The sequence below is a fragment of the Camelina sativa genome, chromosome 5 (assembly GCF_030686135.1).
Source record: "Camelina sativa cultivar CO46 ecotype springtype chromosome 5, ASM3068613v1".
Taxonomy (NCBI): Eukaryota; Viridiplantae; Streptophyta; class Magnoliopsida; order Brassicales; family Brassicaceae; genus Camelina; species Camelina sativa.
In genome coordinates this window covers 23675579-23689780 of record NC_141884.1, presented here as the reverse complement: position 1 = coordinate 23689780, position 14202 = coordinate 23675579, and the positions used below count along the sequence as shown (strand labels likewise).

The window sequence follows — 14202 nt, the reverse complement described above, 5'->3', positions numbered from 1 at the left end:
AAGTAAAGGAAGAGAAGATCATGCTTTGTTTTATTAGTTTTAGATGATAAGTTTTTCATTAGCAATCAATCAAATTTGCTAAGTAAATTCTGATTTGATTTGCACTCACGAGACATGTCTTATTCTAGTTTCAGAATGAGAAAATCCTTTGTAACCATATTTGCTACATTACATAGATGAGAGAGAGATAGTCATCGGTATCGGTTTGAGATTAACTATGCCAAAGTGAACTTAATATTATTGTAGCAACATGATTGCATAAATTATGAATTAAGAACAAACTAAACACGTGTAAGTAAAAGTATATATACATAGGAAGATAATTTAAATTCTTGTAAACTGTGCAACGAGTTTATTGTTTCATCAACCTTAAAACAGAGTCAAAACAATTAAGAACTGGAATGAGTTAGCACTGATGTGGACATACCCTAATATAGGAAGGTGGTGAGGTTACTTGGATAAGAAGTTAAGATCTCCCATGAATTTAAAGGAAAAGATCTTAAAATAGATAGAGGCATGGCGTAAACAAAGGCTTAAACAAAACAGCAAAGCCCTTTATAATTTCAATCTAACTCTCTCTCATCTCTTGCGGGATACAAAAAAAAAAAGAAGAGGAAAAACTTAAGCCTGAAGAAATCAGCCAACAGAAATCAATTTAACAAAAACCTCTTTCTGCTCTCTCTCTCTTTTTCAAATCCCATATGTTGCTTCCTTGAGTTTATCTATGAATTGGAAGCAACATCTGAGGATCCATTGATTACCAGACAAAACTTATATTTTAAACAAAAACATATTATTTTTGTGTGTGTGAGCGTTAATGATGAAATAGCAGATTGAGAGCAAGAAAGAGGTATATTAGTTGATAACCGCGATATGGAGGTACAGAGGATGAGGCAGTTGATGTCCCTTTGGTCTAATTTGAAGAGTAGCCGCGTATCTCTCACCGGTGGGAATCATACTGCCGCTAGGTTCTGCACTCGCTAGGCTCGCCTCTTCTCTCGCTCGCTCCCTTTTCTCTCTTCCTTTTTTTTTACTTCCTTTGGATTCTCTTTTAGCTTTCTATTCTCTTCTCTTCTCTTCTCTCTTTCCTATTCTTTAACTTCCAACTGCGCTTTTTTCGCATTCTCTCTCTTTGTCTCAGCTTTTTTTTTAAGACAATAACAAAAAGATATGGTGTTTGTTACTGTCCAAGACTTTCACTCCATGTGCCAAAAGCATTTTCACTACCTCTTGAAAAAGAGAGACCGTTCGAGCTCATCTTTAAGCTCTACGGATTCTTTCCTCAAGGCTTCTCGTTCTGAAGTCTTGAGTCTCTTTATGAGATCAACGCTTTTGGCTTTGTTGTTTCTGTCATTTACTTGGTTGAGTCTCCTGAAATATGGAGCTACTTCTGCAACCGATCCATCTAAGTCGGTTGAATCTGACCTTCCTGAGCTACTGCCTTTGCTTCTCAATGATTTGGAGAAGGAAGGTCTTTTTAAGATCGGAGACAAAGCACTCTTCCTAAGTGGTGGAGATGATGAGGTCACTGTTTCTTCATACTCTCAAACAGTGATCGAAACTGATATGCTTCTTGTATCTGCAAATGATCAGGAGATGCAGAGCATGGTCCCAAACGAGACCTTTGATTTCGCCTTTGCGCATTCTCGTCACATTGACTCCGCTGAATTTATAGACAGGATTCTCAAAGTTGGCGGCATCCTGACCGTCCAAGTCAACCTTCAAGATCTTCCTCCAAATTTCTTGAAACATCCAAACTACGAAATAGTCTACGTAAAGAGCTCTGAGTACACGGTAATGACGATGAGGAAAACAGGGGAAACAGAGCAAAAGCAGAGCTTAGTCGCCACCGGGAGAAAACTTCTCGGTATCACAGAAGAAGAGGCCAAAGAGAAAGCTTTGAGAAAGCTAGAGGATGTTCTCCTTGAACCACCAAGAGCAGCTTCCAGGAAATCAAGAACATATTTCAAACGGACAAGGTACCTCCCCGACCTTATGGGAGACAATATGGACCTCGAGAGCTACTCGAGGCGAGTATTCATCGATGTGGGCAACGGAAAAGGAAGCAGTGGAACGGAATGGTTTATTCAAAACTACCCAACAAGGAACCAAAAGTTTGAGATGTACAAGATTGAGACGGTGAACGATGAGATGAGCCTAGAATCTGAGAAAATGGGCATGACGGAGTGGCTGAAAGATAATGTGAAGGAGGATGAATACGTGGTGATGAAGGCGGAAGCGGAAGTGGTGGAAGAGATGATGAGGAGCAAGTCGATCAAAATGGTGGATGAGCTTTTCTTGGAGTGCAAGCCAAATGCTTTAGGGCTACGAGGAAGGAAGATGCAGAGTAAGAGTGGTAGAGCTTATTGGGAGTGTTTGGCTCTCTATGGCAAACTCAGAGATGAAGGAGTTGCTGTGCATCAATGGTGGGGTTGAAGTTAAAGAACATGGAGACAGAACTGAGAGAGTATATTCACCGAACCAGTCTCTTTTAATTTTATTGTATGTGTCTTTTTTGTTTTTGTTTTTTTGTTTTTTGTTTTTTGTTTTTTTGTTGTGGTTGTTCTTATGTCTGATTTATATATTTATTTATTTTGTCTCTCATCTTGTTATCATCAATGTGTTGTTGTGTTTAAAGTATTTTGTTGTGTATTTTGGGACAATGAGCTTAATTACAGATCTTTTTAGTAAAATCCTCGTTGAATTTTTTCTTATTGATATTTCTACTAAAAGAAGATATCAGTATAAACTTTTTTAAAGGGATATTTTTAAAAAGTGGTATTGGAAAAGAGGTATTTTTGAAATTCTATATATAAAAAAATAAGTTTTCTAAATGTCAATAATAAACTTTTATTTATTCAAATCACACAATATCAAATTATATAACTTATTTAAATATAATTATAAATACATATTTCTCAAATCATTCATTTTTATTGTTCAGCTTTCATAATAGTTTTATTTGGTAATTTTGACCACTCGAGGTAAAACAAATATACTGTAAATGTTAAAAATGAATATTTACTATGATATTCAAAAATTCAGTTTAAATTGTTCATATAAACTAATACATAAACTAAAGAGTTCAATAATTAAAATTTAAATTATTTTGTTAGTAACAAATTAAATATATTCCCTATAAAATCATACGAAGTGCAATAAAAGCTTTAAAAAATTTCAAAGATTTAATTTTATCTTTAATTTCTTTTCTATTACACAATTTAAATTAGATTACTAGGTTTAATTCTAATGATTTCCTTTTTGTAGTACAAAAGGATTGGCAATGGAATATCAAATTGTCTTTTATATAGAAAAATCACTATATTACAAAATTTGAATAAATAAACATTAGAATAATATTTATAATGAGTTTAAATGAAAATGGAGAAAAAAGTCAATTCATAGTTTATGTAATTTCATTTACAATTTTGTATTAAAGTATAGATTAATGTACATGTATAATATTTTCTTTTTAATATAAAATATATTATATTTTTAGAAATTAAATGCCAAATGGACCAATAAAAAGATAATAAAATGTTATTTTAATATATATGATTAGTACATGCTTCTTATTTAGTAGTTCTTCTGGAACTCAGAGTTGAACAGATCTGAGACTTCACCAAAGTCTTTTTTTTTTTTTAGTGTATTCACAAATCACAAATAGAACGGTTTAATATCCTTTCTGAAGATCCTTCGGGTACAAAAACAACCAATCTTTACTGATATGATTATTGATATATCATCAGTTTTGGTTTTTTTTTTTTTTTTTTTTTTTTTCTCATAATTTAAACAAACAGATCTGACTGATATAATTAACACTCTATAGTCGAAAAAGCCTGAAATACATTTTTGGAGTCTAAAACAAAAAACCTTAGAGAGAGTCGCCGCGAGAGAGAGAGTCGCCGCCAGTTTCGCTCCGCCTCTGCGGTTGCCCTTTTAGTTTTTCTTCCTCTTTGTAGTTCCTTTTCCGTCTCCCGCTCCTTGCTATATTGTCGCCGTCGGTTGGGTGCTTCTCGAAGGCGGTGGTTCCGGTGATTCCTCGGCGCATGAAGCGAAGATCCGTCGGGTGGAGGTTGCTGGTGAAGGCTCTGGTGCAGACGTTGGAGGACAACGTCGAATGTTGGCCAGATCTAGTGGATCTAGGGTGGCGACTTCGTTTGCTGTTTTGTCACCGGCGGTTTGTGGGCTTCGGAGAGCAGTGAGGGCTGAAGCTTTTCTTTGACGAGCTTCAATGGTCGGGTTTGGGTTAATCTGTGCTCTATTCCAGCCACAGCGGTGTCCTGCAGCAAGGGGTGGTGTCGTTTTTGGTTTTCAGTCCGACCAAGGTGTGGTGTATATCTCGTAACTTGACGAAAGTGACGTTGCCACTTTGAACTTGCACTGTGAGGTGATGATATGCTAATCTGTGCTCCAATTTCTAATCTTAGATGATTAGCATTCTGGTTATTGTATAGTTAGTTCGGAGAACCATCTATTTCGCCGGTTATTATAGCTTCATGACTCTTGGTCGGGTCAGTCGTATGTATTGTCCGTTTTAGATTTAGGACCAGAACAATGAAAGCCGGAGAGACCAAGCTTTTCTGATAATGCGCCTCTGAGTGTTGAAGTTATTGAGACAAGTTCTACACGTCGATCATGAGGATTTCATAGCTGGGATTTGATCTGCTTTCAGTATTGGTTTAGGCCTTCTCTGTGTTAGTATTTGTTTTCGTGTCATTGGGTCAATTTAGGTGGTTTAAGAGATGATTTCACTCCGAGTCGTGGTGTGTTATCTATCTCGCTGTGGTTAAAAAATGCAATGATTCTCGATTAGGTAGCGTTGGATCCGCCTAGTGTTCCAAGGTTGTACTTGATCAACCATTGCATTTGTTTTGGTCCAAGTCTATAGGGGTGAATGTAAAGTACCTTTGATTTGGTTGTATCATTTGGTTAATGAAAAGTTAATGTCGAGCAAAAAAAAAAAATTAACACTCTATAGTCTATACACCATCAGGTTCAAATCCGTTACCAGTGGCCCAAAAGTTAGACGCAAAAGGTGGAATTGCAAGCAAGATATGGGATGATGGAGTCCGTGAAGGTGTATCACAGATCTATATTCAAGAAGGTTCTACAGGTGGTACAGCGTCCATCAAGTTCGACTATGTCAAGAATGGTCAACCTAAAGCTGGATCAACCCATGGTGACAAATATCAAAATTTCACCGAGTGTGTACGTCGTCTAACTCTATCTTTTTGGCCTTTTCTTTCGTCGACTTTATCAAAATCCTAATTGTGTTCTTCACTTCTTCGTCTTAAAGAGGTCTTTGTAATACCTGTTGAATGTGTACGGTTTGGAATACCAATCAATGTATATAGTTTTTTGTTAAATTCGGTTTAGACTTGGTTAGTCTTTTTTATGTGTAAATGTTTTATTTGATTACAGTTATTATAAAACTGAATTGTTTTGCAGTTTGATCTAAACCATACGTGCGATGAGCATATCTTATCTGTGAAGTGTTACTACGATGAAGGTGAGATACTAGGACTTGTGATCAAAACCAACATTAGGACTTCTGCATACATGGGATATAACGTTGGTACTACGTTTGAACTTGAAGTCAAAGGTAAGAAGATCATTAGGTTTCATGGATCTTTTGACAAAAACCTTACCTCTCTAACTCTCTTGGAGCTTACTTCGCACCGATTTCTCCTGCGAAGTAATTTGCTTGATCATGACTAATGAGCTTGATGATGTTGCTTCAATAAGTGCGTGAATTTCTACAACTTTACTAACATATCATCGTCTATATGTGTCTTTGGGTTGTCATATTCAGTGTTAAGTTTAATTGTCCACTTGGAATAAATAAATGTTTCTTTGCAAACAAATTTTGACTTATTATATGAGAATATATATATATATATATATATATATATATATATATATATATATATATATGTTCTGGCTCTGATATGCTCAAATTTACCCTAGAGCTACTCTCTCAAATTAAGAGATCAATGTAGTACTTAGGGGTCGAATTCCACAAGGACTCAAGACTATACAATAAATTATAGAGTTTTATAATTATGCTAAACAGATTAAATTGAATTAAAAATAGCAATGCAAAATATTAAATAAAGCGGTTGTAAATTCAGAAGATCAAAAAGCTAGGTCTAGGGAATTTCTCAGGAAATTATAAAATATTAAATCAATCAATAAATTAGGATTCAAGCAATTAAGAACAGATCTAGAACTCTAAACACTTTTGTAAATTAAATCAGTTCTCACTGCAAATAATATCTAAATTTATAACCAGAAAATCCAAATCTCTTTGTAAAATTCTAGGTTAAAAATCAGCAATAAAATTAGGTTTAGATTGTTCACAAAATTATTAAATCAAATCTCTTTGCAAGAAATAATTTTGCTCATCAAAAGGTTTTATCAGGAAAACAATTATATTCTCATATCAATCTATTTTCCTAAAGTATTAATTCTAGATGGCCAATCAAGGATTAGTATGAAGAACAACCTAAGATGAAGATCTAGATAGATAATGAATCCTAAATAAACAGATCTAATAATTCATAAAATCCCTGTGAAAAACCCTAAACCTAACAAGCGAACTACTCAGACATATTCAATGAAGAACAAAACATCTTTCTGAATAATAAGCAATTGAAATTAAAAGAGTAAAGAGGGAGTTCAAGAATTCTTCTCTCAAAGCAGTTCAGATCTCTCTCCCAAAAGCTCTCAAGATCTCACAGGGTTGCAGGAAAAATAAAACTCTCTAGAAAAAGACTTAAGAGTTTGCAAAAACCTAAAAACTATATATATATGTCCTAAAACACGTCAGGGACTAGTCTTGCAAATATGGAAAACTTCGGGCAACTTTGTAAAACTTCCAAATTTGGCTCTCTCGTCGGTTTGGATTGGGTGTCGATCGATGCTAAGGCAGTGTCGATCGACACCATCTCCTCTGATCGATTCCAAGTTGATTTCTTGCGGATTATTGCTCCTAACTGATCCAAAATTGCTCCACTTTGCTCCTTCCATGCTAAAAACCTGTAAAGACTCAAAAACAATCTAGAAACAAATGAAAGACACTAAAAGACTCCTTATATCATGGTTAAAAACCACAAAAACCATGATATATCAACTCCCCCAGACTTAGCCTTTGCTTGCCCTCAAGCAAAACAAAAACTTAGACATGTGAAAGAGGTTTGAAAACAGGGAACTCACTCAATTGCAGATTATTCTTATTCACACTCTTCATTTACCTGACTCAAGAACTTACTACTTATACTCAACCATGATAAGCATCAACATTCCTTATTCAAATTCCACAATTCCTTGGAATCTCTGAAATCTCCATTGTCATCTCATTACATAAATTAATGCAAGTACAGGTGAGTTCTTACCTTGGGTGTATCGAACAGTGGCATATGGATTCTCTTCAGGCCAAGACATTCTTCTTACATCTCCTTTCCTCTCCCTTTTCTCACTTCAAATTTTTTTTTTTCTTTTCTCTCTTTTTCTTTTTTCAAAGGTGTAAGCGAATACCGGGGTCATCGGTAATTTACTTACCCCTCGCTTCCAAGCTTTGTGTGATCATTTGACTCAAGAGTAGAATAATGAGGTCACTGGTAATTTACCTACCTCTCTAAACTGATCAAAATCATCTCATCTTTTATTCTCTTTTTCTGATTTTTCTCTTTTTTTTTTTTTAAAGCACTGAAGGGAAGAGAGAGGGGAGACATACTTTGAAAAATTGCACTGTCTTGTATGGCCCGAAGAAGAAGTCTAGTCCACTGATCCCCCAGACTTAAACAACACAGTCCCCAGTGTTATCAAGTAAGAGGAAAGCAAAAATAGAAATAAAATAAACAAAAATCAAAATCAAAAGAAAAAGAAAAACCTACCAGTGGGTTGCCTCCCACTAAGCGCTTGTTTTCAGTCATTAGCTTGACTGTGTTGGAGCTCAGGCATCCGGAGGATCAGAACATGGCATTGAGGTCCTCTTCATCCAAGGTGGTGTATAAGCTTTAGGTGCATGAGGCTTGCCAAGGATGTTAGGAACAGGACCAGGGTGGGATTTAGGGATGGGTGTGCTTCTCTTATGTCCTGCAAAATCATCAACAGAAGAAACAAGGACTCTACGATAATCTTGTGGCTTGGTTAACTGCAAAACAGTTTTTCTCTCTTTGAAATTCTTGTTGATGATAGGAGGAGGATTAGGTGCAGAAGAGGTGTACCTTTGCCTTACCTGAGGACTCTGGAGGGTGGAATGGGAGACTTTCCGTTTGGGAACAGGTTTCTGTCTTGGAGCTTCAACTTTGGACAAGCTTTGTCTCGGATGTGGAGGGGTGTCGATCGATGCCTCCTTGTTGGTGTGGATCGACACTGAGCCTGATGCCCGTGTTGTAGAAACTTTTTCAACAGAAAAAGTCTGTCCATCAATAGTAGGAGCTCTCCTCAGTTTATCCATCTCAAAACTCATACTCAAACCATCCACATTCAGTGTTATGTGTCCTTTCTGCACATCGATGATTGCACCAGCTGTAGCCAAGAAAGATCTTCCTAAGATGAGAGGATCTTTAGGCTCTTGATCATACTTCAGCACCACAAAGTCAGTGGGAATCATGAAGTTGCCAACCTTAACTGGAATATCCTCTAAAACACCTTCAGGAATTCTTCTGGATCGATCAGCTAGGATTAGAGAAATCTGAGTTGGCTTGAATTCTGTCATCCCAAGTCTCATAGCAACAGAATGTGGCATCAAGTTGACGCTAGAACCAAGGTCACAAAGTGAGTGAGAAAACCTTCCTGCTGAGATTGAGCAATCAAGTACAAAGCTTCCAGGATCTGGTAACTTCTTAGCAGTCCTACATTGAATGATTTCACTCACTTCCTTAGAGACAACCACCTCCTGCTTTCTCTCCTTATTCCTCTGAACAGGCTGGTTCAACAGAATTGCACTAACATCCTTAGTAAGCAGTGCTCCTTCCTCAGGGCTCAAACCATTTGATACCATTCTCTTGACATAGCGCCTAAGAGGTGGTGAAAGCTTTACTGCATCAATTAAAGGCATCTCAATCATCACCTTGTCCATCATTGCTTTGCATCTTGCTTCCTCCATCTCCTGCTTGGACTTTCTTGGCTTGGGAAAAGGAACCTTAGGCTTGTAGACCCTTTCAGCAGCTGGAACCTGAGATTTTGCAGTTTCTGGGCTCGTCTGGGATGAGTGTCGACCGACACCCAGGTGGTGTCGATCGATACCATCATCTGAAACCAAGAATTTTGTCGATTTTTCACCCAGTTCGGCAGAAGCAATTTCAACAGCATCTTCATCCCTCACAGATATGGAATTGCAAGCATGTCTAGGGTTTGACTCAGTTCTTCCAGGAAGAAAACTCTCTTGTCGTTTAATAGACCCAGCAGTCTGTGCAACTTGAATCTCCAGCTTCTTAACATGAACATTCAATGCATCAATCTTCCCATTCAGCTCAGTGTAGACATTGTCAATCTTCCCATTGAATGTCACTGTCAATTGCTCCTGTCCTTGCAAAAGCTGCTCAAGCATGGCTTCCATTCTACTCTCTGAAGAATTCTTAAGAGGTGGAGACTGATAAGATGAGTTCCCATATGTCTTTGTATAGCCATTATTCTGTTGTTTCTGCTGATACTCTGGCTTGGAAGTGTAGCCTGAAGGGTTCCCACTGTAAGGCCTATTGCCTTGCTGATTTCCAAACCGCTGTCCCTGATTCCCATACACATAGTTCACATCTTCCTCTTGGTGTCCTTGATCAGGTTCTGGCTCATATGTCTCAACCTCAGCAGCAAAATGAACAGATTTCTTACCCATAAGGAGATTATGCACTGAATCCAGCTTAGCATTAACAGAAGCTAACTGGTTTGAATCAAATCCTCCATGCAATCTCTTCCTTTCAGCATCTGCTCTCTTAGTACTATTGCTAGCAGCTAAGTTCTCAATCAATAATTCAGCATCTTCTGGCATTCTTGTCTTGAAATTACCATGACTTGCAACATCTAAAGCTAACTGATACTTCCAGTCACACCCTCTGAAAAAGATACTCAGCAATTGTACCCTTGAAAAACCATGGTGTGGACAATCCCTCTGATAAGCTTTGAATCTCACCCAAGCTGCCTTGAAAGCTTCATCTGGTCTTTGCTTGAAAGTGGATAGCTTGACTCTCAACTCATCTGACATTGCATCATCATAGAAATGGTTGAGGAAAGCCACCTTGACTTGTTGCCAAGATGTCAAAGATCCAGCTGGCAACTGCTTCAACCACTGAGATGCCTCTCCTGCAAGTGAGTATGGGAAGAGCTTGCAGAATATGAAGTCCTCAGTCACTCCATTAGCCTTGATACTGGTCACAAGATCCTCAAAATGCTCAATATGGTCCAGAGGCTTCTCATTGGGCAAAGCAGAGAAAGGTCTCTGTCCAACCAGTTGGAAGTACGCAGGTTTCAACTCAAAATCGTTCCTCTGGAATGGGGAAGAAACAATAGCAGACCGGTTCTCATACACCAGATCAGCCTGGTTGTAGTCAGCAATGGTCCTGATCAAGTCCCGGTTTTGCTCATGTCGTCGAACTGGGTTCTGGACGTGGTTGGCAGCTACACGCACGTCTGCAGGTGGGTGTCGATCGATGCCACCTGGTTGGTGTCGATCGACACCAAGATCCGGATCATCAACGACACCAGCTTGCTGGTTCACGACAGCCTGCTCGTTGACAACAGGTTCAGGAATCACGTTTCTTTCTGCATCAAGCTTTTGACCCTGCTCATTGCGCAAGTGGCCCTCTTGATCCCTCAAAACACCAGCCTCATCACGCATCAGAATGACCGTATTAACCATCTTCAGAGATTTAGCGGCTTTTCTGTTCTCACGCTCAAGTTTTCCCAACTCTTGGTTTGAAAGCTTCAGAATTGGACTAGTCTTATTGTTCCTTGTGTTAGGCTTATTAGGCATACACCTGAAACACACAAGAGAGAAGAAAACAAAAGCGTGTTAGTTTGAAAATAAAAAGAAAAATTTAGACAAAATCTAAAACTCAAATCTAATGGTAGATCAATGAGTCCTCGGCAACGGCGCCAAAATTTGATATGCTCAAATTTACCCTAGAGCTACTCTCTCAAATTAAGAGATCAATGCAGTACTTAGGGGTCGAATTCCACAAGGACTCAAGACTACACAATAAATTATAGAATTTTATAATTATGCTAAACAGATTAAATTGAATTAAAAATAGCAATGCAAAATATTAAATAAAGCTGTTGTAAATTCAGAAGATCAAAAAGCTAGGTCTAAGGAATTTCTCAGGAAATTATAAAATATTAAATCAATCAATAAATTAGGATTCAAGCAATTAAGAACATATCTAGAACTCTAAACACTTTTGTAAATTAAATCAGTTCTCACTGCAAATAAAATCTAAATTTAAAACCAGGAAATCCAAATCTCTTTGTAAAATTCTAGGTTAAAAATCAGCAAGAAAATTAGGTTTAGATTGTTCACAAAATTATTAAATCAAATCTCTTTGCAAGAAATAATTTTGCTCATCAAAAGGTTTTATCAGGAAAACAATTATATTCTCATATCAATCTATTTTCCTAAAGTATTAATTCTAGATGGCCAATCAAGGATTAATATGAAGAACAACCTAAGATGAAGATCTAGATAGATAATGAATCCTAAATAAACAGATCTAATAATTCATAAAATCCCTGTGAAAAACCCTAAACCTAACAAGCGAACTACTCAGACATATTCAATGAAGAACAAAACATCTTTCTGAATAATAAGCAATTGAAATTAAAAGAGTAAAGAGGGAGTTCAAGAATTCTTCTCTCAAAGCAGTTCAGATCTCTCTCCCAAAAGCTCTCAAGATCTCACAGGGTTGTAGGAAAAATAAAACTCTCTAGAAAAAGACTTAAGGGTTTGCAAAAACCTAAAAACTATATATATATATGTCCTAAAACACGTCAGGGACTAGTCTTGCAAATATGGAAAACTTCGGGCAACTTTGTAAAACTTCCAAATTTGGCTCTCTCGTCGGTTTGGATTGGGTGTCGATCGATGCTAAGGCAGTGTCGATCGACACCATCTCCTCTGATCGATTCCAAGTTGATTTCTTGCGGATTATTGCTCCAAACTGATCCAAATTGCTCCACTTTGCTGCTTCCATGCTAAAAACCTGTAAAGACTCAAAAACAATATAGAAACAAATGAAAAGACACTAAAAGACTCTTTATATCATAGTTAAAAACCACAAAAACCATGATATATCAGGCTCCATGGTTAATTTCATGTTACTTACTCCAATACATCAGTCCACTGAAATATATTTCGAATTTTCAGTATGAGATGCTAGCCTAACCATCATCTGATGACAGGACATAATGCAAAATTTGATACATAATTGCCATTGTTACTTTCCAAGCCATGAGATTGTAAAACTCCTAAAAAATTTAGTTTCTTGCAGCACCCTAAGAAAAGCCATGTTCAACATATTATTTCCAAAATCATGTTATATATTTCATATAGTTTTCCAATTTTTTTTTTTTTTTTTTTTTTTTTTTTTTTTGTCAATTTAGTGAAAAATAATAATTAATCTATGGTCATTGTTTCTGTCCATGATCATTTTCCCTATGTTCTTACTTAGTGTAAGAATATACATAATTTAACAACGTCCTCCATAAGATACCATCATACCGTCATCATTTTCAGTGAGCTGGAGCAGGTACACCAACCGCAGGTATCATTACATATTCACACGACCTTTCACTTTCTAGAATGTCCTCTCCTCCATCTATAATTATGTCTACATGCATCAAACCATAAAATGCAATTGTAGCCACAAAACCCACTAAAGTCCATCCTCTCCACTCTCCAGTCTCCGCCATGGCCAGTTTTCTCTCATTATTTCTAATTTCTTCTCTAACTCTAGCCGCCGTCCTAATTTCCGTCACAGGAGAAACCCTCGAATCTGATTTCTTGCATCACAAGAAAGAGAAGCTTACTCATTTCAGAGTATACTGGCACGACATCGTAAGCGGCCAAGACCCGACTTCGGTAACAATCATGAATCCTCCAAAAAACTATACAGGGGCAACGGGTTTTGGTCTAATGCGTATGATTGATAACCCTTTAACGCTCGCCCCAATATTAAGCTCCAAAATGGTGGGAAGGGCACAAGGCTTTTATGCGATTACATCTAAAGAAGAGATAGGGTTATTGATGGCTATGAATTTCGCGATTATTGATGGGAAATACAATGGAAGCACGATCACAGTATTAGGAAGAAACTCGGTGTTCGATAAGGTGAGGGAGATGCCGGTGATCGGAGGAAGTGGACTTTTCCGATTTGCTAGGGGTTATGTTCAGGCAAGAACGCATGTGTTTGATCTCAAGACAGGGAACGCTGTAGTAGAGTATAATTGCTATGTTTTGCACTACTGATTCTTCTTCATTTCTAGTTTATAATACTTTTTTTTCTTTTGGTTTGGTTTTTTCCTTTTCACATAGTGGTGGTGGGAGACAGTGTCTTTTGTCACTTAAACTAATTTTCCTAGATGCGTGAATTTATGATTTTTGCTTTCTTAATGCCTACGTACTCATCATACTATACTAAAGATGAAAAGTGTAAGATTGTATGTAATGTCCGTGAGGAGTATGTGTTATTGATACGTCAATATATAAGGTGTACAAGAGTATCCTAACTACCAAAGATATCATATACAACTGTAAATATTTGGATATAGACAAATATATTCTAACACTCCCCCGTAGTCAAAGTGGGAGGAAGGCGGACGCTCAGGCTGGACCGGAAGTCGAGAAACAAAGGAGACGGTAGCCCTTTGGTGAAGATGTCGGCGTACTGATAGGCCGACGAGACATGGAGTACACTAATCTGACCAAGAGCGACATGTTCCCGGACAAAATGAATGTCAATTTCAATATGCTTCGTCCGATGATGCTGAACCGGATTGGCAGAGAGGTACACGGCACTCACATTTTCACAGTAAACCAACGTAGCCTTGTTGAGCGGGAGATGGAGCTCGAGTAGAAGATTACAGAGCCAGGAGGCTTCGGCGACGACATTGGCAAGTCCCTCTATACTCTGCTTCAGCACTTGATCTTGAGGCAGTATGTTGGCACTTAGCAGACCAAGAAACCAAGTTATCTCCAAGAAAGAC

At 37.5% G+C, this 14202-nt stretch overlaps 1 protein-coding gene and 2 pseudogenes across 2 annotated transcripts; all 3 read left to right on the top strand.

The window, feature by feature from the left end:
* Positions 1-576: 576 nt before the first annotated feature.
* LOC104787248 (uncharacterized) lies at positions 577-2693 on the top strand. Its single transcript, XM_010512786.2, has one exon. The coding sequence runs from the start codon at positions 1171-1173 to the stop codon at positions 2434-2436; it is 1266 nt and encodes a 421-aa protein (XP_010511088.2). The 5' UTR covers positions 577-1170; the 3' UTR covers positions 2437-2693.
* On the top strand, positions 2448-5702 carry LOC109132876 (jacalin-related lectin 15-like; annotated as a pseudogene).
* Positions 5703-12829: 7127 nt separating this feature from the next.
* Positions 12830-13698, top strand: LOC104787249 (dirigent protein 19 pseudogene; annotated as a pseudogene). Its single transcript, XR_015557445.1, has one exon. The product of XR_015557445.1 is annotated as a dirigent protein 19 pseudogene (transcript).
* The last annotated feature ends 504 nt before the right edge of the window (positions 13699-14202 follow it).